General features: G+C 46.7%; 1 protein-coding gene and 1 pseudogene across 2 annotated transcripts in view; both read left to right on the top strand.

The window, feature by feature from the left end:
- Positions 1-27423, top strand: part of Rox8 (TIA1 cytotoxic granule associated RNA binding protein Rox8) — a 240413-nt gene that overhangs the window by 121374 nt on the left and 91616 nt on the right. For both annotated transcript variants that reach the window (XM_084591576.1, XM_084591575.1), the window contains exons 7-10: positions 3949-4024; positions 13600-13708; positions 25524-25631; positions 26986-27070. In XM_084591576.1, coding sequence (XP_084447702.1) covers positions 3949-4024; positions 13600-13708; positions 25524-25631; positions 26986-27070 — 378 coding nt within the window. The remainder of the gene's footprint in view (positions 1-3948; positions 4025-13599; positions 13709-25523; positions 25632-26985; positions 27071-27423) is intronic.
- LOC146206791 (uncharacterized) lies at positions 318-3597 on the top strand (annotated as a pseudogene).

Here is a 27423-nt window from a genome sequence, read left to right as displayed (position 1 = left end):
ACCTGTGATCTAACTTCACTTGTTCAGCGTGAGTTATTTACGGCCGAAACATTCCTCTTTCATGAAGTGAAAAGAGGACGCCACGTACGAGAAAAAAAAAAAACGAGGCAGAGAGAACGGTCATTGATCGCTCAGTGGCCAAATCCCCTAACTAGCGACGGTGACATACGCGACGCCAACAAGTGTAGACGTTGCTTTCGCTCGGTGTCTACACGCTCTAGCTGAGTAAACAATCTCGTACCGATCACTGGATCTATCTGCTCGTTAGTGAGTATTTATCTCATTGATAACCCGCTGAAACACAGAGCGCACAGAGGATCGAGCGCTTTATTTTGGCACGACACGTATCTCGCCGAGAAGTGCACTGTAGCACGTGTTCGAAATCGTGAATTGTATACCGGTCAGCTTTACGAAACGAGTTCAGTATCGGGACTGATCAAACAATAAAAATCGCATATACACACCAAGTGTACTCAAGCAAAGTGAAGTCTCGCTAACGTAAACATTCATGAAATAGCTGTGTTATCCTGGCTGGCAATCGTAGTCTATCGAACGCAATTAAATAGCATAAAAGAAGCTTGGCGCTGTCTGTGTCGCTTCCTCGACAGCCGTCATAGATAGCAGTGCGACCATTGTAGTGCATTAGTTCACAAACTCAACAAAATCCGCTTGCCTATGTCAATCATCGGAACGCCGGTAAGAGTGCCACTGCCTCCGGCCCCGTCATCTGCCGAAGTTCCGGCCATCGCTCCACGAAACGGCGGCAGTACTGCTAGAAAATGCTTTGCCGTAATCCAGGAGCTTTTCTAACGCAAACACACACAAAACCAGAACATAGACGGCGCCACTTTTTCAAAATGGCGACCTCCTAAATAAAATGGTCTATACAAATGTAATCTGTGATGGAGACAGCCGCACCTACCTGGCCTTGTGCAATGAACAAACATATGGGTTCATACCTCTCACAAAGGAGGACTGTGTGAACCACGTTCAAAAAAGGCACAGCACTTCGCTCTCTTGTGAGCAAAGCCAAGAAGGGAGAGGCACTCGGTGGGAAAGGTGGCTTGACGCAGGAGTTGATAAAGAGACTGACTACTTATTATGGCCTAGCCCTGAGAAGCAGTACAAATGGGGAAGAAATGCAGAGGGCAGTGATGGCAACACTACATCACATCGCATCCACAGATGCTGAGCCCCATCACGATCTGTGCCCACCTGGTGCCCGCAGCTGGTGCAGCTGAGGCAAAAGGCAAGCCACAACCTCCACACAAGTACAATATTTCAAGCAGAGTTGTGCAAGCGCTGCTACCAGTCTACCAACGTTTGTCCGACCCTCATTTACTGGCTTGGTGTAGTGGCAAAAAGACACAGAACGCTGCCGAAAGTCTTCATTCAGTGATTTGGACATTGATATCAAAGCAGCAGCATGCCTCCCTCTTCACTGTAGAAGCAGGAGTATACGAGGCAGTTGCTAGGTACAATGCAGGCAACTTGCGAGCCTATACCGAGCTTTGCACTACACTGGGAGTAAAACCTGGTGCCCTTGCCCTTCGGAGGGCTGCGGAAAAAGACCAACAGCGAGCCAAAAAAATCATCTCGTGTGCATGAACTCAAAGGGCAAAGACCCAAAAAGTCACGTGTAATCAAAGACAGTGAAAACTACAATCCTGGTTCCTTTTGTGAGTTGTGAACTGCTCCGAAAACTTTGAGAGCAGTTTTCTCAAAAGTGTGTTTTAGGCATTCTGTTTTGTCTGTGGAGAGGGTAGCGTGGGAATGCCTGGACCAATTTTGATTCGGTTTGTTTTTATGCATTCCCTGAAGTGTGCTTGAGGGTATGACAGTTTTCAATACCTGGTTGAGGGCGTAGTTTTTTTTTCTACTGCTAATTTTTGAATGACAAGTTCTGGCACAGTTAGTGAAGGTGATCATGATGTTCTGTGTAAAAAAAAAAAATAAAGGGTTTAAAAAAAGTTTGGAACTGTTGTACCCTGTAGGGCTCTTTTAAGCAAAGATTAAAACTGAAGGCAGCTCCCTGGCATGTTTTATTACAGTGCCAGGTTTTCCACCAGCGGCACACATGTAACATTTTGTAACTTGAAAACTATTCAAGGTATCATAATGAAACTCCATATTTCTTCATTTAAGACACTTTGAGTGTGGCTACCAAATTTCATTGCTCTAGGTCAAAGAACAAAAAAGTTAGCTCTGATCGCCACCTCCCCCCTTAAAATTGTAAATGAAAATTTGACCTTATGTCAAGGGTAATTGTACTGGGCAAATTGCAGGTTTTAATCAGCATAATGACTTTATTATGAATGAAAAACAGAGCTTTTCAGCATTTAGGCAGTTTGCATAAAAAGATGCATTCTGGGTAATCCGCCCTGTTGCTGTCAGCCGCCGCACATACAACACACATTTTTGCGTAATACAGGCAGTGCTGGCACAATGAATGCGCTTTCGCTTTATGTTGGAGTGCTTTGTAAATAGGATCCCCCTGTAACCTCTCCTGCCACGGCAATGCGCTCGGCCTGTATTATTGTTAAAATAAATAAAAATTTGAAAGTTCAGCATGCCATTATAATTTTTTCCCATTAAAACTGAAAAGTCCGAAGCCTATGTATACCTTGATGTGCAAACAACTGTGTACAAAACGAAAAGACCCCTTTCCCAAGCATTTCACCCCAGAAGAGCCGAGCATCAGGCCGGGGGAAAGCTTGTACCCATTGAAAACCAGTGGGTACCCGGCGGCACCAGGGATCAAACCCAGTGCCTCCCGAATGCGAGGCGGATACTCTACCACAAGGCTGCTGTGAGAGGCTAGAGAAGCCGAGCTCAAAGCAAAGCACAAAAGACTCGAGACTGGACAGGCGGACTGGGGGTTCTTCAGGATTCTAAAAATAGACCTGTATAAGCGCAAGAAAGCTAAATAGCTCTCTGGGCCATAATTTCTTATGGCCCAGTTTGGGCAACTACCCAAATGCCAATTTGGGTCAAGACGCCAATTTGGGCAACTACCACACTAGTGCTCAGAGCTAGAATTTCATCGCTGTTGGCGATGTAGACGGGCAGCCACAAAGTCCAAACCCATAGTGCAGTTAGTTGTCTGCACGTAGCATGATGGGTCCATGCTGCACTTCATAGCACGCAGATCTTTCGAGCACAGTGTCGACTCATACGTTCCTGAAGATCCTGCTGACGTCTTGCACATGTGTACATAGAGGCAGCGCATGAGTAACCGCATGTTTAGTGGACCGTCGAAAACAACAAGGTACTCTGCCAAGCCTAACTGCACTGCATTTTCTGCTGCCAACTATGACATGACGGACTACCCAGCATGCACTGTTTTGTGCAAGCTCCCTATATCATTGGATAGCTTATATTGAGAAATTGTGCTCAACTAATGTAATGATCTATCCCTAATACTTTGTTAATTATGATTAAAACACAACTTTATGCTACAGAATCAAATCATATATGATTGGATAGCTAATGTCAAGTAAAATTGCACTCGACTACTTTTGGGTAATAATTAATTGCCATTAATTGTGAGTTAGAACTTCACCTACAGCATCGTCATATCATTGAATGACTTATGTTGAGTGCAATTGTCCTGAACTAATTGTAAATCATTTGTAATTACTATTAGTAAATTTCGATAAAAAAAATTGTACTTTATGCTTTGTCGAGTTATATATGTTATCTTACAGCTATCACTTGATCATGGGTGCAAAAACGAGAGTTACAACCTATGACTTTTTAGACATTTTTGGGGAACCAACCAGGTGGTTTCAAGCAAGGATGTGTGGTAAAGGCCACTTTAGTGAACACTTGTTTCAAGCGTGCGATGTCCGGTGGATACGCACTCCTCCAGTGTCCCTCTCTGCCTGCATTTGTTATCTTTGCCTGGATGTTGCGAGGGTTGTGATTTGTTGATTTTGTCTTTTACAGGGATTGCCGGGTGGTGCGTGACCCGCAGACACTCAAGTCCAAAGGCTATGGCTTTGTGTCGTTTGTCAAGAAAGCAGTGAGTGTTCTGTCCTTGTCGATTCATTGCGTCGTTTTGATAGAAGTGCCATTTTCTGCTTCTGGCACAGTCAGCACAATCTTGTTACTGGTGAAATTCCTACTGTAGTTCAGGTTTGATGGCCGCTCCTTTCACAGCACCCTCACCGTTGTCGTCAAACAAACGAAGTTGCTTCGTCTTTTGTTTCAATGCCAGCACGGGGCACCATATAATATTCTTCTATTTTGTACTGATAGGGGCCAATTATATATATAATATTTCACCATTATCAGCCGGAGTATACCCACTGCAAGGCGAAGGCCCGTATTCTTCCAAATTAACCCAGTCCTACGCTAGCTGCATCCACTTGACCTCTACACGACCAAGCTGTGTGATGGGGCTCATTCAACGCCATTCAGAATGAATGAGGTAGCCAAAGAAGAAAGCACAATGGTGAGGGAAAGCATGCCTCGGCAGGGCACGACGAGCTATTTTTGACAGGCTGGCTGTGTATATAGATGATGTGGATGCCATGCTGTGATGGTGGCGTATTATCATGTCGCATCCACTGATAACCGCCCCAACCACACCTTGTGCCCAACTAGTGAGCAATCTGGTGAGCTAGGCAGGAGCCCAGCCACAAGTACAGCCTGCCAAGGGATGTTGTTTAAGCTCAAAACCAGCCTACAACCACTTGTCAGAGAAGAGCTTCCTGCAGAGGTGCCTGCAGGGGAAAACACAGAACTTGTGGATCCACAGGGAACGACAAGCATCGCTGTTAGCAATGGAGGCCGCCACAGCAGAAGCTGTGCTGCGCTTTAGTGCTGGCTGCAAGCATACGGCTGCAGCGATCATGCAAGAATGTGGATACTGTGACAGTAACTGGCTCCAGGAGAGCCAACGAAAAGAACTTGCACCTTCACTTGACCTTTGCTAAAGCAGCAAAAACATGTACCCACTCCAGGTGCTTTTTAAGGGGAGATGCTACTCGAAAAAAAAAAAAATTTTAATAAGCCACCCAGAACAATGAAATTTGGTGTCCTTAAACTGTATTTCCTGAGTTTTTCAGAACACTAATTAGTTTTCTTGTAGCACGCATACTTTTTGCTCAGTGCTGCTAAACAAGCATAAAACAAAGGCCTTTTGTGCACATGCTTTTGCATAGAAAATTTTCACTGGGAATGAAGAGCAATAGTTTATTTTGTAGCTTGCTAACTTTAGAATCCAGATAACTAGCACAAATTTGGACATGAAAGTTCCTAGTACGGTAAAAAAATTATGATGATGTTATCCTTTTATTCTGGGGGATCATTACTGTTATATCAAACCTATAAACTAATATTATAGATACTGAAATTCTGAATAGATATCTGCAAGCTACACATTCTAAAGAGTATGTGTGCCAAGTTTCATTGTGATACGACAAATATCAGTACAAAAAACCCTGTGCGCAAACTTGGAAATTTGCTCAAAACTGCAAAAGGAGAAAAATGCATTTCAAAAGTTCTGTATTCAATAAATAATTTGACAACACTTCAAAATCGAGGCACAGTCCACTGTTGAGGGACACAACAGTGCCCACACCATTGTGACTCTTATGGCCCCTCTGTTGCCATGTGCCATCGTACATAACAGCGGCGTCTGCACCGCCGACTCCTGCCTCGATCTCGCGGGCAGTCTTCATATTTTGTGCGGCAGCGTTCATGGCCGCGGAATGCACTTTTTTTGCGATGCCATGAAATGTCTTCTGGTGCATCGGTTTTGAAAGACCGATAATGGCGCAAAACCGCACAAGTTGATCGTAGCCAGCACCGATTGCGCGGGCGGCTACCACTGCTTTTACATTTGTAGCAAAGGCGTCGCGCGACCTCCCGCTGTCCTAGCGTCGCTCCGCGCTTCCGTCTCCGCTTGCCGCTGTACGCCTCGAGGTGTACGATGCAGACAGAACAGATTCGGGACACTCACGGTTTCCACAACAAAGTTCGAGGAACGACGAAAGTCCCTTGCGTCTTTGAAGCGACTCGCTGACGAAGAGTTGGCTCTCGCCACAAGCAGGACACGTCGCGCCTTGCACGAGTAGCGTCAGCGCATCGATGTCACACACTACCGCGCTGGCAGAGCTATCACTCGCTCTTTCTTCGTTTTCGAAGAGTCCAATCTTCCTTTCAGAAGCACTAACAAAGTTCAAGGTAGAGTCGATCTCCTTGGCGCCGATGCTGTCGTTAGGCCTAGTAGGTTCCGGGCAGCTTTTCTTGCGTATCGTTGTCGGCGTCGACCTGCGCCTCCTTCCTTTGAATTTAAATTTAGTATGAAACTTCTGCACGCGAGTATTGCGCTTTTTTGGACTGACCATGATCGCAAAACTGAAAAAGCGCAAAAGTGACGGTAGCAGTCTCGCAATGCTTGCGAGCGGCAGAAAACAGTGGAACCAGGGGATAGGCTTCACTGCACAAACAGGTCACCCGCAGCCAATGGCGTCGTCAGAATCGCACCACGTAATCAAAAAACACGCGAGAAAGGTTGCGGAACGCGCTTTTTTAAAATTATTTCTAGTGAAAATACGAAACTGGTGGCCGTTGCACATGCGAGAATAAGCCGTGGCCTATCTCCGCCAAGCGACCGTCATGGCGTGCGGAGAAGTTGCCGTGCACGGCAGGCGCGCAAAGATGGGCAACTTGCGAAGCAACTTTCGGTTTCTCTGTCGACCACGACTCATTCAAACATATTTTTTACTAATTTCTGGTGCGAATATCACTTTCATTTTTCTAGATAAGGTAGCTGAATGCCTAAAAATTCCGAAATAAAAAAAATCGAAAAACTGAAAAAAAAAAAAAAAACTCATTTTTTTCGACCCACATCTCCCCTTAAAGCACTTCTTGCCTGGCTAAATATAGACGATTTTACGGAAGGGTGCTGCCATGTTGGGGCGCTGGGCTGCTTCCGTAGCAAAGGAAAGAGTTGACACCCCCCCCTTAACAGCCCAGGGTCGTAAAATGGTCTATACTGTGAACATGTGTGCTCTTCACAGTCCCCCGTGCAGTTTCGGAAGACCAGTATTTCTGGTCCTGCTCTTGCAACAGTTGTTTCCTTTTCTCGTGTCTCCATGAGGGAAAATCTCCTGAAAAGGTTATCTCTGCACCAAAAAGAAAATTTTCATTGAGGATTTTTTTATGGTGTAACTTTGGCTCAAATCAGTATAGACATACCTGCCAACTCTTCTGAATTTTACGGAAAATGTTTTATTTTCGGGGAAAAAAAAAATTGCGGGCGTCTATTAAAGGGACACTAAAGAGAAAACTGAAGTGGGCTTGCATCGATAGAATGCCAATTCCTGATTACAAAAAATCCACTCTTACTGAAAACAGAGCTGTTATAAGGTAGTAAAGAGGAAGAACAGAAATACAGGCATCGCCGCCACAGCCGAAACGCGCAACTACAAATCACGTGACGCGCTAGGGATCACGGAGGCTGACAAATGCGAATTACGTTGCCCGTTTGAATTTGGTCGTAGATTTTGTCTCGAATATAATAACACGCTTTTATCATACGTAAACGACGGCGAAAAGACAACGTAAACGTTGCAAGGCAAATGCAAAAATATACTTGGAGGCCTGTGGCGCCCACTTCAGTTTTGGTTATGTTTCGGCTCGGGCATTTCGTGCGCACTCGGATCGTTTGTTTGGACCTGCAGCGCCTGATTTACGAGCTTGGAGCAGTAGATGCGCCTTGATGGTTCCCATTTGAGCATTCGGATGCACGAGCGAGCGAAATCCGCTGCCGCCGACACGCTCCTTCGTTCACACTTCTGCGCCAACATATCGCCGCCGTCGCCGCTTCGACTGCGACCTGACCGCTCGACTGCAGCTACGTATGCCACGAAAAGCATACATATGCTAAGTACCGAAAGAAAAAAACATTATCATTCAATTGTTCACTAAATCATGGCACATCTGACCAAGATACTGCGTCAACAAGACCTTCAACGTGCTATTGGCAGGCGTCGTAAACAAAAGGGGCATACTTGCCGCTCATACCAAGGAGAGCGTCGATATATTGCGCTCGTCGCCCGGTGAAAAAAAGGGCCTCGGGTAAAAAGCAAAAACTAAAAATAGCGAAGCACCAGAAATACATTACAAAAGGTAAAAAAAGAAATCTATTTGTAAAAAAAACAAAAAAAAAACGCCAGTAGCGGTAAGATTCGAACTCCCTACTGCTTGTTCCGTAATGTTCGGCGCTAACCTCTCGGCTACGCCGCCCCACACACACTTGGAAATATTTCTGCTTTTTATGTCATGGCCTCATTTACAATAAAGTGTTTCTGCTGCCGGTCTAAAAATTACAACTTCTTGACCATCGGCGCATGCTGCTGCTCTCACGTTTTGCAGTTAATGTTCTGGATGCCTATGCGCACTATATTGTGCACTGGATCCATTTTAACATGTGCAATTTCAGAGCGCTGGCAAATGTAGTGGCGCCGGCACTTCGGTCATGCTCTGCTACCGTGGACGTAATTTTCGCTGAACACGGAGCTGTAGCACAAACCTTGAAGGAAAAAAGTGCGACGAAGCTTCAAAACTGACAAGCGCAGCAGCGAGGACACTATTTTGCTGGTAGCTAAATCTTATTTGTATGTAAACATGTCGGGAAGCGTTGCGATGACTGAGGGCTCAGTTTGTTTAGTGCAAGAAGGAGCGCAAAAGCTTGAGTAAAGTATTGTACATTACAAGCGCTCTGTTTTTTTTTTTTTTTTTTTTTTTTTTTTCCTTTATGGGCCCATCGCTCGGTAAATTACTATCTTCATCGTTTTATTTGTTTCGGCTGTGGCCGTCATTGCGAGTACGCTGTTGCCATGTTGTCCCTCGAGGGATGCGACGCCGCAGGCCGCGCCGGCTCACTAGCTATCACGGAGTCTTCAATTACGTCATAGTGTGCGTCACTCAACTCTGACTACGTAGTCGGAGGGCACAGTTTGAATATAAACCACAATTAGCAATCAGTTTGATACAGGTAGAAAGTAATCTAGAAACCTATATTTTTTGTACGTGCAGTTTTTTGTAACATCTAGTATCGTGTGAAGCCATGCGACTGTCTCAATGGAAGCCGAAGTAAAAAAAAAACAATGAAATGGCTTAGAAAACATCCAGAGTGAGATGCCCTTGTCTGAGGCAGGAAGAATGAGAAGCTGGAAGCATCCACTTCGTTTTGCAGCTTTTGAGGGGGGACGCGGTTCTTTGAATAATAAACAATGGACAAAAAATCTGAGAAAAACGCATTTTCGGAATGCTTGTACCTTCAAGCACCTGTCCTAAAAATATCAACGCTGAATTCGATCGAGAAATGCAACAAAACTGACTTTTAAAGCGCCATGGGAGCTGCGAAATGGCCCTGAAGGAGCAAAATTTGTTCAGAATTCCAGAGCGCACAGCGGGCGAAGCAGCCGGCCGATCACCGCCATCTTAGGCTTGTTTTGAAGCTTGTTTCATTGTGCGCATTTTGCGGCATGTCAAAATGGCATCACTCAAGTAGAATGACTGCAATTGCAGGTTTTCCGAAAGCCGTTCTCAGCCGCTGATTGGCTGGTGCGCACGCTCGCGAGGCGAGCTTCACGTCTGGTACTTCCCATTGCTCACCACAGCTGGCGCCATTTTCTTTTTTGTTTAGTTCGCCACCGTGGTGGCCGCTGAGCACATTTCTGTCTTGCTCTTGCGATCGTATCAATCGCTTTCGCAGTCGGCACTGATCTTTTGGACGCACGCGAGTTGGGCGCATATAAAAGAAAGGGAAAAACGAGAGCGTCCGAGGAGCGCGCCACCGAAGAACAATGATGACAGCGCGCTGCCAGGGCCGCATGTTGTTGCGTCTGGCGGCATAGAATCGTCACTGAGTGCTTCCAACCACATTCAAGGCAGCATGAATACGAATTTTCAGTTGATACTGATCAACTCCATCGGCGCCGCCGTTCACAGCCTTTTCATCGCATCACTACAAGTTGTCCTTACAGCGCGCTATTGTCTGCGTTCCTCAGCCGCGACTTAATGGGCGATCTTTTTTTCTGGGTGCGTGACAAGTGCGACGAACAAGAAATTTCGCGCCGCGGTATGCAATAGAGTATGAATAGAACCTTTTGCTCCAGTAAAAGACTCGGCGTGCGGCTCTGCGTCTGCTGCACAGCAAAGATTCATTGTGGGACAGTGACCAGTTTATTAGGTCAATTTGAGAAATACATGCCACTGTGTTTTGGTCTTAAACCTTGTGCAAGTTTAATAATATGGTGCTACCATGTTGTTGCACAATTTTATTTATTTTTTTTTACCTTGTAGAGCACTGGAACAAGCATGTGAAGGGATAAATGTAGTTTCTCACGCTGATTCTAGGGGTAGTACGTGGCTTTATGACAAGCCTTTGCAATTTTGGGGGGATGGTACTGTCACATATTTAGTCTAGACTTTCTCTTGAAGAGCAGAGCAACACACTGATGTCATTCACATTGCTGTAGCTGCACTCTATGAAAAGTTAGTTGTCTGAAACTTCAAATGCATTTTTCTTATTTCGGTGTTTTTGGGCACTGCACTCAGCCTTACGGGGCTTTTTTCTGTATTGTTCATAAGTGACATTGACAAATTAGGTATCATTGTAATCATACTAAAAAGATCTAGGGGGTGATGCTATTCATATTGCACTGGTGCAGTTGTGCTAATTGCAAATTAGCATGGTAATGAGAGCTAATTAGAAAAAGTGTGTGTAGCAAGAGTTGGTCCGTTTCTTTGCCTGTAAGTTGCTTTAAAATTAATAAATATAGCACCACCCCCTAGAGCACGTCTTTGGGATTGAGTCTATGCAATTATTTTTAAAATCCACTGCAGTCCCTGAACCAATGAAGCTATCAAAAATAGAAGTATAGATTTGAAATCTGCATGAAAAACTGATCTAGACTGAAAAGATTCATTCAGATTTGACAAATAATAAAGAAAATTATTTTAAGACCCCTGTCTCCCTTAAAGGTCAACTCCGCCGATATTTCGATGCTCACAGATATCAACAAAATTCATGTCATTCTTCTCAACGTTAACATTACGTGTTCCAAAAAGCACAGTTGAGGATGCTTTAGTTTTCCCTTCCCGCAAAGTAATTTTAAAGGTAGCGCTACGGGACTCTCGTTGCCAGACAGGAAATTTTTACGGCCAACACTGCGCTTGATGTCACAGTCGTGTAATGGTTTTCGAGCAGATGGCGGCGACAATCGAACGGCCCTACTGGGCGCGGCTTGTACGGTGTGGCGTTGCCTGTACGGTGTGGCGTTGCCTGTACGATCCTATGAGGTTCTGCTGGCACAGAGCAGGGTGACGGCGGCGCCACTCAGAAACAGCCTGGCACGACACAGGCACGGCCGACCGCTTGCTGCAAACGGCATAGACTGGATCACTGTCTTGTAGTTTCAGATGGGTGGTTGCTAGTGTCGTGTTGTTGGCTGCACCCCCTCTTGGAATGCGGGCCTGCTACCAACACAGGATAGAAGAGCGAGTACTAGGCTGAAATCTGATGCTGTATCGACGATGTTTCTGCACACGACATACCTGCCACAGTCCGCTGCTGCCGGAGGATTGTTTCCGAGCCACTGTCAGAAAAAAAAAGCACGCTAAAATCTGTTCATCTCTTAAACAATACACAATAAATTGATATAAAAAAAACACCCTTACTCAGGATTGCTGATCCGTAACGAGATTCTGGGGATAACTGCAATACAAGTTAATTTCTGCTCGCACCTCACAGCTGCCAATATGTCGCTCAGCTCATCCATTTCATACTCTAGCTCCGCTGCTAAGGAGTCACCGAGATTGTCTTGCTTTTACTCTGAGACGGTCAAGTTGACGGTAAGGCTATTCCACAAACAGACCATTTACTATAGCGCTGATCAATTCCAAAGCGCCGTCCGCTGCGGTTTCAGTGTGAAACAGTTTAGGCCTAGCGACGATTAGGGCACAGCGCACGGCCAGAGCACAGTTGTCTGCCGCTCTCGCGGGCAGCACTGTTGCGGTAAGCTCGCTGCATTCAGTGCGAATTTGTTGTTTACTTTCTTGATGCGGCTGGGGTCGGTCATATTTTGGTGTACCGCTTAACATTTATTACGCCGAGCAAACGATCCTGAGAGGATGGAACGGAGCTACATTTGCTGCACCGTCAAGTGCGTATTCTCGAAGGTTGTATCCGTCGGATTGGCACACTATAGACAATGCCTATATGACTTGTTGCGCTTGAGACTTGCTTTAGTGTGCGAAGTACACTAAAGGAGTTCTGTGCCCTCGTAAACAAATGCCGACACCAGTGCTGAGCTTCGTAATAGATCAGCAGGTTGGTTACGTATGGCATGTAAGATGTCAACGGGAATTTGAGAACTGCTTTCACTCAGAGCGCAGTCATTTTCGTAACATATCGAAGGCCTATAATATCTTGGGTATGCCTATTTTTTATCCATGCCATTATTTGCAAAAGGCATTAGTTCTGGTCGTTTAGCAGCGCATAGAAAAAATATTAAATTGGACAAAAATACCATTTGGTGAAAATGACTTTAAATTTTCTATGTGGCAGGGGTATTGCTGTGTAGACAATAATATCACTCGCAGCGAGGCGGATTTACGTCGATATAGATTTAAAAAAAAAAAAATCGGAATTTGTAGTAACGATCGGTCGCCCTCATATATGCCGGCTACGTGCTTTGGGTTACCAAGGGCATAAATGGCTTAAAAATTCTAGGGAATTGATGCTTCGTACGGCAATAATTTAGCCGCATTCAAGATCACTCGCTCGTTCTGCCCTCATTGGCCATGCATGCCAAGTATTGCTTTTTTTGTAACTGCATTTGGATGCCTATCGTCCTAGCTGTCCCTCGAGGGCGACTCACCGATATGACATGTTTCACGTGACAGCGATTAAACAATTCACAATTGGATAAATTAATGTAAAAAATCTACTTTACTCAGGATTGCTGGTCTGTAACATTCGTTTTTTTTTTTAACTAATTATTGCTTGCATATTGTAAAAAATGTAATTGCATGCTGTGATGACCAAGCCTTTAGCAATATAAATCAATCATTAACTCAGTACGGTCGAAAAATCGCCGGAGTTGCCCTTTAAACGTGAATTGTTGTAGGGCTTCTTAATAGGATGCTACAAAATTCAAAGCTGCATTTTAAGTAACAGAGCTTTTATTCAGCGGTAGTTAGCATGGTATGACATGTTTATTTTAAATTAGTGTTACATGCCAGCAAATGTGTTTTAATGGTAGCGGTACTGCGTTGGCAAATTTTGCAAAATCGAAAAATTTGCTGCATAGAGAAGTTTGATATATCACAGTTTAATTTCGTGCTTTCTTCTGGTTACCCTTTACCTGCATTCTTGCTAATAGACGGTAGGCTATAAGGGCTTAAATTAAGATCTTGTCGGCAAGTTACGAAAAGTTGTCTATGTTTGTGCACTTTTATGCGGATAGTGATGGTGGCTGTAGTGGTGGTGCAGTAAGGTTTGCTACCAGGCAAGTGGGAGATGGGCAATTGTGTGGCTGTATGCAACTTGACATTTGTGCTTTCATTTCTGACCAGGATGCTGAAAATGCTATTGGAACCATGAATGGCCAGTGGTTGGGCAGTCGAGCAATCCGCACCAACTGGGCAACGCGTAAGCCTCCTGCCAACAGGACGCAGGCTGAAGGTGAGCGGGCTTTGCCATTACTTCTGGGCATGAAAGGCAGCAGTGGCTGTTGGAGTTTTAATTTTTTCAGAAATATTGCACTACATAGCTTTGGTCATTGAATTATTTTATCGAACATTTTAGGAACCCTCAGTACGTGCAAAAAAAGGCAATCTGTAAAATCACCTTGCATCAGCTTCTATATGCCAGGATAATGTAGGAATAGGCCAGTAAATTTAAGAATGTTCAGCTTCACATCACATCACACAGACATCAGGTGACAACTCCTTAGTTAACAACAGTGTGTAACAACAAGAAGCCAACCTAACGATCCCTGATAATCACCAAAACTTCTTTTGTATCTTCTTGTTTTCGCGATTCTGAGATCTTTCTGCAGCTATCTCCGAAGTTCTGTTGAAAAATATAGTCTAATTTGCGTGTTACAGCGTTCCAAAAACGAGAATCTGCGCGTGTGGCCCTTTAAACTTGGGTCAAATCGCGGCGAATTTTGATCTCCCGCAGTTGGAGAAATACAGTCGAACCCGGATATATCTAATTTTGGTTACCGTATTTACTCGCGTAATGAACCCACCCCCCACTTTTGTCGTCGAAAATTGAATTTTTTTTTTTTTACGTCGCGTAAATAACGCGCACCCGCCCGCAGGGTCGGTGTTCAGCATGTTCGCGTTATCTCGGCTCAATTGGCCGGCGCTGTCGACTGTCGACGATCATAAAATTGTCTGATCGCGCAGTGATAAAATAAACATCATTTGAAGCCAACGATGCTGAACACCGGCGACGCGAACGCGGGTGACGCGGGCGTCGACTGCACGCTTTCGTTGATCGTTCATTGACCTTGCATGATTCGTTGGTGGATGCGCAAAGGGCTTTACTGGGGCGTCCTCTTTGAAATGGGGTGACGGCAGTTTCCACCACGCTCGGCTATTTTCTTTATATTTCTCGAACCAATTTGTCAAACTTCTCTAGATTTTTTTTTTACAATGATGATGATGATGCAGGTTGCCGAGTGCCATCTATTAAATGCAAAGCAAACCTCTGCTTATAGCGCCATGCATGCGCGGCGGCGGCAGAACGAAGTAAAGACAACGCACTTGGACAGCATCGGTCGCCATTTCGCCAGTCCTATTTTGTTGCTGTTTAAGTGCTTCGCTACGACCTTTGCATTATTTCGTGCGTGCTGTGCATTTTCTGCGCGTTGTGCGATGGAGCGTTACGCTAGCTACACGGCCGGTTTTAAGCTCAAAGTCGTGGAGCATGCTTTGGAGCATGGCAATCGAGCGGCTGGACGGCACTTTAGTGTAGACCCCGTGCGTGTGCGCTACTGGAGGAATCAACAAGAGGAACTCAGAGCGACGAAGAAAGATCGCCGGGCCTTTCGCGGGCCGAAGCAGGGCAAGTTTCCTCGCGTCGAGGAAGAAGTTCTGAGCTATGTGAAGAGGCTCCGCAACGAAGGATGTGCCGTATTCCACGAGCTGATACAGAATCACGCGCGGGCCACTGCAAGAAGTCACGGCATTGCCGCGAGTGAATTTAAGGTGACCAGTGGTTGGACGACTCGTTTCATGCGCCGGAACGGGTTGTGCCTCAGAAGGCGTACTACGTTATGCCAGCGGCTGCCGGCAGACTGTGGGGACAAAGTGCGTGATTTCCACCGCTTTGTCATTCGGATCCGTGAGGACAAAAAGTTCCTGCTGTCGCAAATCGGGAACGCGGACCAGACGCCTATAAACTTTGACATGCCAAGAAACAGCACTGTCGATATGAAAGGTGCGAAAAGTGTGCAGGTTAAGACGACGGGCGCCGAGAAGCAGCGGTGCACCGTGATGTTAGCTGTAACAGCGGACGGCAGGAAGCTGCCGCCGTTCGTCGTCTTCAAAAGAAAGACTCTGCCAAAGGGAACTCTTCCTGCCGGTATCCACATTCGCGCCCAGGAGAAAGGGTGGATGTCGGCCGAGCTGGTGTCCGACTGGCTGAAAACAGTCTGGGGACGGCGGCCCGGGGCTCTTCTCCTGCCATCGCTGCTTGTTATGGACAGCTTCCGCGGCCATCTGGAAAAAAATGTCCGCTGCCGAATGAGCGAGTTACGCACGGACCTTGCTATCATCCCAGGTGGCTTGACATCAGTGCTGCAGCCCCTTGATGTTTCCATTAATAAGCCCTTTAAGGACAATGTGCGCCGGCTCTATACAGAGTGGATGGCCGCGGGAAACCACGACCTGACTCCCGCAGGTAAGATTAGAAGGCCCACCATCGACATGCTCTGTCGATGGATTCTAGAAGCATGGAGTGTGATTCCCAGCGAGATGGTCGTCCGCAGCTTCAAAAAGACTGGCATCTCCAACAGCCTCGACGGCAGTGAAGACGACGCGCTGTGGGAAGACGACGACGCCGACGAAGTCGCAAGCGATATGAGTTGAAGCGTGGATTCAGATAGCGAGCCCGAGTGAGACAGACCATAAGCAGCCAGCAGCATGAAAATAAAAATGAATTTTTAATTCACATTCATCGCGTACGTGTTTTTACTATAAAGGTAAGGTTGGGATTGCGATTTTCCTATCTTCATTGTGACATGAAATTTCGACCTAAAAAATATCTAAATTTTTTTTCCCCGCGTAATGAACCCTCCCCCCAAATTTATGTCAACTTATCTGGAAAAAAGGTGGGTTCATTACGCGAGTAAATACGGTATATCGAACTCACGAAATATCCCCTTGAAAATCCCGTGTAAAAGTAAGCCGCGTCATATATCGAACTCAATTTCACCGGTCGTTCGATATATCGAACTTCGCACCACACACTGGAAAGTGTGCCTTCCCCAAGACGATCGCATTACCCTTGGCCATTTGCCGCGTGACATTTTCAAGCCACGCGCGGAAGGAATGAGAGGGGACAGTTCGGCGATGGCTGGTCTGGGCAGTGCCGCGCCCATTCCCCAAAGGCGCGCGCATCTGCAGTTGTCGTTTCCCGCACGCCAACACATGACGTTTGCAAGCCATGTGGCTGGGTGTGCCCATTTTTTTGCTGAGCTATCTCTCTCCTTCAGCACGCGCAACGCATGCGCCAAGCTAGCTCAGCCCGTTTTCAGACAGACGTCGGACGCTTTCTCCAGCGTGTGTTGCGAACCCTCTGCGTGCGGCGGCGCGGTGGCGGACGTGGCTATGGTGCCTGCGGACGTTAAGAAGGGCAGGTTTTTTTTTTTTTTTTTTTTTTGCGGGGATGTTTATTTTTTTCTTTTTTCTATCGTTTATCCTTGCATGTATGAATCAGCAAAAGCACGCGATCAGCTGCTGCGATCATGACGCCCGCCCCAAGCGCGGCGTGATAAATCGAACCAGGCTTGCGCAATCAAGCCATCACGAGCACTCTGCCAAGTTCGCTCCCCGCCACCGCAGGAGCTATCAAAAGATAAACACGCCCCACGAGCATCTTGGCACGCTGCCAATGAGCTCTGTGGATGAGACAACTGAAATGGACTGACGCGCGCCATCGACATGCAAGCGAAAATGCTCGCGATTTCTGCTGCCACGGCGACACAGAAACCTTGTTTTGAGCTGCCGCGGTGTCTCGAGCTGTGAGAGGGACGCAGTTCCAACAAGTTTGAAAATTTTGCTCTGTCGCTGCCGCTCGTCGCTGAGATCGCTCAGTCCCGGGTTCGACTGTAACGCAAACTACTATGAGCCGTTAGAAAACTTGTCTGACAGCAAAAACTGCACGAGTTATTCTAATGAGCGAGCTGGTCTTAACACTTTTTTTTTTTTTTTTTTTTTCAAATTCTCGAGTGCAAAAGTGGAGGGTGGGTTCATTATGCGAGTGGGTTGATTACGCGACAAATACAGTATCGTTTTTTCGCATCGTAAGTGCCGTCACAAGCCGATTTCTGTATATCGAATTATCGATATATTGAACTATTTCGCGATCCCCTTCGAGTTCGATATATCCGGGTTCGACTGCATGCGATCCGCGGGCATAATCTTGGTGTCGTTCGAAAGATCGTGATTCAGGCCATTCCTATATCTCGGTTGGTGACCAGAGCGAGCCCACCGAAGCGGAAAACAAAGGAACAAAATTGCGTGAAACACGCCCTGCTTGCTATTGGACTCCCACCGCACGAGAGCAAAATGGCGAGCTTTGGTTGGCTGGCAGCGTTGACTGCTCGCGGTCTGGCGCCATTTTGAAAAGGTCTCTCCTTTAGGCCTAGCCGCCCTAGTGCCGTTCCCTCATCGTAACCACAACGCGAAATGCGCAATATTGAGGTTCACGCTTCGTTATTAGCCTAAAGAAAAGTAGCGAGAGGAGATAAACGCGCCGGGGATGCTGCATCGCCGCATCTGGTTACCTGCAATGAATTACGAAGTGCCGACGCTCCGCGTCGAGTCCGCGATGGCCTGATAACGGCGTAGCATAGCCGGTCGTGCTCAGTGCGATAGCGAGGAGCGGCACGATCTGCCGCGTACCGAATTGTGAGGGTGCAGATGAGCAAGGGCAGCTTTCAACGCCGGGATAGATCGCCCTGTGTGGCAGTGGCGCGACCAGCCGCAGCGGCAGTCGCGAAGCAGCGTCCCGCGACACGCGGAACATAAAGATTGCGCGGAATCCCAAATCTTGACGAAAAAAACTTTCGTCTGAATGCTACGCGGTGCAAGACGAGCAACGGTCGCTTATCACTAGTTGCAGGCCGACTGCGTTTACAGCATGAACGTGAGAATGGCAATCGCGCGCTAGAACTTGGCACCAACTTTAGCGGAGGTCACGATGCAAACGCACTCGTCTTGGTGGCGGCCTCCCGACCATGCGTTCCGTTCGCCAGAAATTTCATTCTTTGCGGGTGAATTATATCGATGGGAAATGATGCATTGGCATCAGGAGCTAGTCAGAACCAACTTTAATGAGTTACTGTTAGCTTTGGTGCTTCGAAAATTTATCAACACGTTTCTTTCTCAATTTCTCAAAATCAAAATATTGAGGATGGTACATGTTTGGAGGTGCTATATCTCTGGTTCTACTTATGATATTGCTATAATTCCTTTTGCACTAGAAAGGTAAACTCATTTACAGTGCAAAAATATAAATGAATTTGTGGTGCAGTCGAACTCGCGGAATATCCCCTTGAAAATCCCATGTAAAAGTATAGGAAAGCCGCGTCATATATCGAACTCAGTTTCACCAGTCGTTCGATATATCGAACTCCGCACCACGCACTAGAAAGTGTGCCTTCCCCAATGACGATCAAATCACCCTCGGCCATTTGCCGCGCGATGTTTTCAAGCCACGCGCGGAAGGAATGAGAGGGGACAGTTCGGCTAGGGCAGCGCCGCGCCCATTCCCCAAAGGTGCTCGCATCTGCGGTTATCGTTTCCCGCGCGCCAGCACGTGACGTTTGCAAGCCATGTGCGTGAATGAACCAGAGAGAACCGGTGGGAACGAGAGGGGAAAAACGCAATAGAGTGAAGGGCAAGGGTGTGCCCATTCTTTTGCCGAGCTATCTCTCTCCTTCCTCTTTTCCGGCCTTCGTTCGCAGTAGCATGCGCCAAGCCAGCTCAGCCCGTTTTCAGCCACGAACCCTCTGCGCGCAGCTATGGCGCCTGCGGAAGTTAAGAAGCGGCAGATCTATAGTTGTTGTTGTTGTTTTTTTTTTTTTTTTGCGAGTCGTTTGTTGTTATTGCTCTGCTGTACGCGCGGCGTAGCGTAAGAAGTGGCTTTTTTTTTTGCGGGGGTCATTTATTCTGGCATGTATGAATCGACGAAAGCACGCGGTCAGCTGCAATCATGGCACCGGCTTTTAGTATTTTTCTCTTCAAACAGCATTCGCAGCTACTTTATCATGTTTTCCAATGATTTTGTGGCAGTAGACTACGCCCGCCCCAAGCGCGGCGTGTTAAATCGAACCAGGCTTGTGCAATCAAGCCATCACGGCCAGTCTGCCAAGTTCGCTCCCTGCCGCAGCAGGAGCTATCAAAATATAAACACACCGCGACGTTATTGCTGCGCAGCATCTTGGCACGCTGCCAAGAAATGAGCTGTGGATGAGACGACCGAAACGGAGTGAGACATGCAAGCGATGACACTGGCGATTTCTGCCGCGGCGACACAGAAACCTTGTTTTGAGCTTCCGCGGGTGGTGGCTAGTACGGCAGTGGGGCGCAGTTCCAAGGCGGAAATTTTTTGCTCTGTGCTGCCGCTCGTCGCTGAGATTCCTTGATCGCTTAATTGCTTACATGTGAGCGAGTTGGCCTTAACGCTTTTTTTTTTTTCCAAATTCTCGAGTGCAAAAGTGGAGTGTGGGTTCATTATGCGAGTGAGTTGATTACGCGACGAATACAGTATCGTTTTTTTTTTTTTTTTTTGTCGCATCGTAAGTGCCGTCCCAAGCTGATTTCTGTATATCGAATTATCGATATATCGAACTATTTCGCGATCCCCTTCGAGTTCGACATATCCGGGTTCGACTGTGTATTTAATGAGGAAAGTTTTTAAAAATTGCATGTTTTTTGGAGTGTCAAGGTGGCTTTTTGGTCTCTGAACTTTGACAAGCTGTAACTTTGGTCAAAATGGAACCAGGACATTCAATCTTGGTTTTTGCATTCTCTGTGTGTTCTAAATTGATTTGATATGTCAGTTTTTATCATAACTCCTGTAATTTTACTGACAGCTCACCTCCAAACAAAGAACATAAAGTGCTCAATATCTTCGGAACAAGATGGTTTACATAAAATTAATGTGCATATTTGGAATCAACAAAAATCTGCATAAATTGTGCAACTTTCATCAAAATCTACCAGTAAATAAAAAATATTGTCTTAAAGGCCCACTGTCCACTCTCCGGTCGAAAATATTTTCTTCCCCGGTGACTGTGAGACTTCGCCCCTAGAACGCAAGGCCGCAAAATGTTTTTGAAAAGAGTAACTAATAACGCAGTTACAGCCACCGCAATCACCCGATTCTGTCATGCCTCTCTCCTTCCGTTCCCTCGCAAAGGTTTTTCACTCTCCTGCCCGAGGTCGTCTAGCCTCTGCAATACAAATTCCCCTTCCTCCTCCGCGTTTGGCGGGAGGTGGGGCGTGGCTCTCCGCGAGCGCAAAAGAAAAAAAAAAAAAAACGGCCGAGGGAGCGCGCACCGCTGGATTCAGTCTGGCCGTGGCGAGGGAAAAGCGCGCTGCGAGCGGTAGACACCCATCCCTCTCCCGTCAGTCAGCGAGACGGACCAATGGACGTCGTTCGCGGTACATACTTCATTGCTGTGGCCCGTCGGGCCAGCGCAGGAAACGGGGAAGCTGGCTCTCTGGAGAGAGCTTTGAATTGTATTTTCGATGCTTTGCGGCGCGCGTGTCACTGTAGCATTTTGCACAGACTATCTCTGGTACCTGATCGAAACACTGGGCTCCTTTGCTTAAAAGGGCCTTCCCTGGACAGTGGCCCTTTAAGACCAGGGTCCCCCCTTAATTTGAACGAGAGTCGGTTCCGCTACGGATAATTCGAATTGCGCTTCTCGGGGGCTTGTCGTACAGCACGTGGTCAAAAATAAAACCTCTCAGCAAAACAGCGGCATAGAGGCTGCGCACATATGAGACAGAAGCTGAAACCAGGTAAAACCATGGAAGAATGGGTAAAGTTCAAATGGTGCCATGATTGGCACGGCGGCTGCCTGCTCTCCCTTCCACGCTGCCTCCGAAACTCGCAATACGCCCGCGTCGTTGTGATGCATCCACGTGATCTGCGTCGGCCAATCCGGAAAGTCAGACGCCTGCTTTACTGGCTCAAACCGGTTCTCCATTTGTTGCTCCGTTGCCACCCTGCGCTGAGGGCATTGCTCCGTCGATTCTTTCTGTGCGATGGCACTGCGTTGACATCGTTGCCGCATCCGTGCCTTTCCCAGATCGGGGAGTTGAAGGCTGCCTCAACGCGCGAGCCCAAGTACTTGACTTGCTCCTGGTGCGATGGAGGACTGTACGCCGACCTCTTCAGGTGCTAAAAGGAAAGCTGTCGACATCGCAACGAAGATGGCCATTGTTAATGAACTTGCTCAAGGTGCAAAAAACTGCGAACTGGTCAAGAAGTATGGACTGTCGAAATCGACCATTTCAGCCATTGCTAAGGGCAAGGAAAAGATTCTTGGTGCTACCGTGAATGCCGACCAGACGACTAGAAAGCGCCTTCGGAAGGCGACCTACGCGGACATTGAGGACGCACTGCTGAAGTGGTTCGCTGACGCCCGGTCTCGCAACGTTCCGATCAGCGGACCGCTGATGCTCTCCAAGGCTAAAGACTTCGCCTTCCTTTTGGACTTTCCCGATTTCAGCCCATGCAATGGATGGCTCCACCGGTTTAAGGTTCGCCACGGAATTGTTTTTAAGGCGGTCGTCGGCGAGGCCGCGTCTTGAGCAACGAAGACGTCGATGCGTGGCTTTCCGACAACCTCCCAACAATCACGAGCTATGCTCCACGGGATGGTTACAATGCCGACGAGACTGCGTAGTTTTATCAGATGTTGCCATCTAAAACACATGCCTTGAAAGGCAACACGTGCGCAGGAGGGAAGAACAGCAAGTTGCGCATAACCGTTCTTCTGTGTGTCAATATGAACGGCAGTGACCGGTGGCTGCCTTTTGTCATTGGCAAGTTACGTAAGCCGCGATGCTTTGGAAGCTACGTGCCCGTACGCTGCAGGAACAATACAAAAGCCTGGATGAGTCGTGACTTATTTGCCGAGAGGCTTGTCGAGCTCGACCGCGACATGGCACAAAAAAACAGGAAGGTCCTGCTCGTGCTGGCTAACTGTGCGGCGCACCGTGTGCAAGCCTTCCTTGAGTACGGTGACAGTGCTCTTCTTGCTTCCCAATGCAACCTGCAAAATTCAGCCGTTGGATATGGGCATCATTCATGCGTTAAAGGTGTGCTACCAGCGGCGCGTCATCCAACGCTTGTTGATCGCGATTGATGCTGCCATGCCAGTTCGCATCAGCTTGCTTGCCGCCGTGGAGATGTTGAAAGAGGCGTGGATGGAACTCACCGCGGAGTGCATAGCAAATTGCTTCCGCAAGGCGGGTTTTATGGGCCCAGGCACCGAGGACGTCAGATCACCCACCGGAAGTCCGGTCACACGAGGACTTGTGGCAACACGTCGTTGACACGCAGCTGGCCGGACCTGACGTTGCCTGGGACGATTTCGTTTCTGCTGATGACGACGCCGACATTGCAGAGCCATGCACTGGCGAAGCTATTGTGGGGGAAGTGCGAGCCCTTCCTGACTGCCCAGAGACCGTCGAGGACGATGACGAGGATGCTGCTCTACCGCCGGTTGCTGTGAACGCTTCAACCGCAATCGGTTACATCGCGTCGCTTAAGGAACTCTTATGCAGCAGAGGCCTTGGCGATGAACATATTACCGCGCTGGAAAATTTAGAAACGGCAGTGATGCGATCAGCTTTGAAGAAGCAGACATTCATCACGGACTTTTTTCAAAAATAAAGCTAACTTTCGTCTCGCTTGCTCTTTTTGCCCGTATTATAGGTGGTCCACTTACTACGAACTTTGGATGCAACGAACAAATGCCGCGTGATGATCTCAAGTTTATTATAAGTGGGCTGGACTGTACCAGCATCCGACGCAGGAGGCGATCGCTCTGTTCTCCCATCATGCTTTGCTCAGATCCACCAGGGGATGGCGCTGCAATTTGTGGAAAGGTCTATTACCTGGTTTGAGTGAAGGGGTGGCAGAGGTTGGAGTTCGTGAAGACAGCGATGTTCTTCACGCAGCACGAGAGTGGGTTGTATAGTCTGTAGGGAGTCCTAAAGATGGTCAGCAACTGTATATGTCCTGTTCTGTGATTGAATTGTATTCCAACAGTGGCACTACAATACACTTGATGAAACTAAAGCAGGACCATGAAGACATAGCACGCACTAGACTACCTACTACCAGCTAGCAGGTATACATAGTTAGCGGAAATGTACAGGAGTAGTCAGAAGTTCCCAGGCCACTCCCAATTGGTGGGGAACGGTTGTTCGCTATCGCAGCGCTGCTATCAGATGAGTTCCCCGCCGCCTGCTGATGGTGAGGGCATGCCCTGTGGCGGGGTCGGGCCTCTTCATTCTCGCTCTCTTTGATGACAAAGCAGTGAAAAAGATAGTGCAGCGTGCGCCTTCGCAGTTCCTTCATTGGATTCGGCTGCGTTGCAGCCCGTGCTATGGCAGATGAGTGTTCGCTGCAGCCACGTCAATATTTAGTTGAATTGTGCATGCTTCTGCATACTTTTCGTCTTCTTGGTGTAGGATAACATGCGTTTAACTTGACATAGCTCTTTCACAGCATGCGGGGGCCGTCCCTGTGCTTTTTCTAATCGTTTCGTTTGCTGGCAAGTTACTGCACACGAGTCGGGTTAGAGCACGCATTGTGTTGCTTGTGTTTCTGAATTGTTTTTGTTGACGCGTAGTCGTCATTTTGCTCTCTCAGACATTATATTAGTGTGTGCTAGCTTACCAACGTACGTGGGTGAAGCACTTGAAGATCTGCACGTGTTGGGGAGTTAGCATGTGTTACTATTTCATGGTTTTTCACACAGTATGAAGTGTCAGGGTTACGTCTTCAATGCTTGCGCACGTTTTTCTGCTCTTGTGAGAAGGAAAAGTGCACTCTCCCATATTGTTGGGAAACAAGCGGACAACGAATGCATCTCACAACAAGTGGTCACGTCACTGATTCTTTTAGACTAGGCGACATGCTCTTCAAGCCGTTAAGGAAGTTTAGATTACACGCTTCTCGTCAAGCGGACTGATATATTCGCCACCACTGCACTCAAGCATGTTGCGTTCCGCTTGTGATTGAAGGTTTCACGCCTATGCAGTCTGCTTCACATACCTGAAAGCAAAGTGAGTTTTTTTTTTTTTTTTTTTTTTTTTTTTTTTCAGTTTCCATTTGAGCATGAAATCCTTTTACAATGCCGAAGTAGCGTCATGAAAAAGACACCATGTGTTCATGACAATGTTTGCTCTTCTAAGGTGGCCTATCATCAGTGGCCTATCACTGAACAATTTGTAAATGGATATGCTCAACGTATGTGTATATCCATTTCCCTCGAATCGTACGCATTAAATTGCCAACGAATGGAACAATTAGAGAAGCCACAGTGAGGCCTGCGAGCTGTGAAAGAGCTGACGGCAAGGTAAACGCAGGTTATTGCCATTCAAGAAGGCGAAAAGTATGAAGAAGCGCATCGTACAACTAAATATTGAGGCCAGCATCGCGCTTTACTCCGACGAATGATAGTCGGCCATAGCACGGGCTGCAGCGCAGCAGAGTCCGAAGAAAGAACTGCAAATGCTTTCACTGCTTTATCATCAAGGAGAGCGAGAAAGAAAGGGCCGGACCCCTCTCAGCGCGTACCCTCGGCACCATCTGATAGCAGCACTGCTATAGCTCGGCCATTTGGAGCAGCCTGGGAACTTTTGACTACCCCTGTACCTGTAGTTATGTTGTCGTGCCATCCAAAGGAAGTGCAAAGCTAAAAATAATTGATCAAAGGTCTAGTCGGTTTTATTTGAAATAGGGGAATTAAATATTAATTTGAAGAATTAATTTTAAAATTTTGGGGTCGCTTTGTTACAAATATTCCCGCACTGTGCGTAGGTTCACCGCAGATGCGGGAAATGTTTCGGAAGCCTCTGCGTGAAGATTGCTGCGTGTCAATGCTGTTTGCCTTCTCTTCCTGGGCAGTTATCAGCCTGTTTAGATCACCTCTAGGAAAGACAGTTTGGTTTTTTATTCAAGCTTATTTGCCAACGTTGGTAACATCTCTGATGGGTTGCATTTACAACTGCAGTTGACATAACCACAAGCACGAAGCCCCTGACCTTCGACGAAGTCTACAATCAATCCAGTCCCACCAACTGCACAGTATACTGTGGCGGCATCACGCAGGGCTTATCAGGTATGTTCGTAGTCTTTGCATGTATAGATTCCTGCATAATGTGTTCCTTTACGCATTTGTGTGTATGCTTTGCAGATGGTACAGCCAAATGAATGCAGCTATAGCACTTCCCGCAACCTTCTGTTTCTTTGTATTGAAGTGATGGCTGAAAGGAAATGAGCCCTGAGACTACAATAGATTCTTGAATCGTGGCAAGTCTGCCTCACAAAGATTGTTGGTTGTAAAAAAGCTGACCCATCCATACAACAAAACATATCCCTGTGTTCATTTGACATATTTGTCTGCACAGTAATTACTCATTGACGTCCACCCAAGCGCACCCATACGGCTACAAAGGAAAGCTATACAGCCCTCTCAGAAACTTGGTAGTTAAAATTCGGAATGATCTGGGGATCGAACCCGGAACCACAGCCTTGTCTGCACAAGATTGTTCAGACATGATTGTTCTATTTTGCATCCATATTAAAGGATATTCTCCCTTGTGTAGACGAGGTTTGATTAAATGCAAATGCTGTGCCTTAGAGGGGTTAGGTGCCCAGCTGCGTTGCTGGTAAGCTGCAAAATGGTGAAATTGCCACCTTTAGCTCTGCTATGCATATTATAATGGCATACCTACCAATTGTATTCAAAATTGGTAGGAATATGAAGCTTAGGTAGGCATCCTGGAACAAAATACCAAGGATGAGTAAATTATTCAAAGTGGGCCTTCCTTTTGTGCAGCCACTTGAAATGTTCTGTTGCAAAGGCTGTGCACAAAGTAGGGTGTCCTGCCTATTTTTATTTTTTCTCGGTCATCCTGGTTTAACTTGCTTTGCATGGGAAGTATAAGATAGTAAAGATCAGGACACATTCTGCTGAGTCATGTTGGGATGGGCAGCCACACTGGGTAGTGAAGGCAATTTAAGATCTAGGTGCCTGGGAAAGTGAGGCAGGCATTCTGTAAAGCCCATATTAGGAGCACGGAAATCGTGCTGCCATTTTCTGCTAACATGTATGTGAAGCGTGTGTTGATGAGCTGATTGTAAATCTTATTTTAATATATATACAAAAATGGAACAACTGAGAAAAAAAAAATCCCATTTCATCCAGCTTTCTTTTAGGCAAACAAGCACTTGTTGATTTTTAGATTTCTGAAGAAAGCCAATCTCTTAAGCCAAATATAGGTGTCACACCATCAACGCAAGAGACTAGCTAACCTTGTTGCATGATAGCTGCAGCTGCTTATGCACTATAAAACTCCATATAACTAACTTACTTTACAAACTATTGTCAAAGCAATTCACTCACCGTAGTTGCCGGTATTGTGTGGTACTAGAGCTCTGCAGGTGATATTTTTTTTTTTTCTGATTTTCAGAGGAACTAATGCAGAAGACTTTTAGCAGCTATGGTGCCATACAGGAGATCAGAGTTTTTAAAGACAAAGGATACGCATTCATCAGGTACGTGTGGCTAAACAAACTGCAGACAGTGTTAAAAAAGGCACTGGTGCAACTGAAGGCTGTGCACAAAGTTTTCTGCCAGTTCATTTGGCAGTTCCAATAATTTGGAGTTCACTGGACGGGAGCAAATGTCTTCATTAGCCTGCTCAAGCAATCCGACATCTGAAAGCTCTGCGGGGAGGGGGGGAACAGCCTTTATGTGAAAATAGGATGCGTCAGTACGTCAATATTGCTTGCGAGACCACTTTAAAAAATGCAGACGACATCATTGAACGCAAAAATACCGGAGGTTCACAAAACTGATCATTGGATTTGGCGTTTCACGACATCCATGAGTGGTTTTTACTTTCGAC

The sequence above is a fragment of the Amblyomma maculatum genome, chromosome 1 (genome assembly GCF_055883805.1).
Source record: "Amblyomma maculatum isolate TAMU_Amacu chromosome 1, ASM5588380v1, whole genome shotgun sequence".
Taxonomy (NCBI): domain Eukaryota; kingdom Metazoa; phylum Arthropoda; class Arachnida; order Ixodida; family Ixodidae; genus Amblyomma; species Amblyomma maculatum.
The sequence above is the reverse complement of the archived record's forward strand: the minus strand, read 5'-3'. Positions and strand labels throughout refer to the sequence as shown.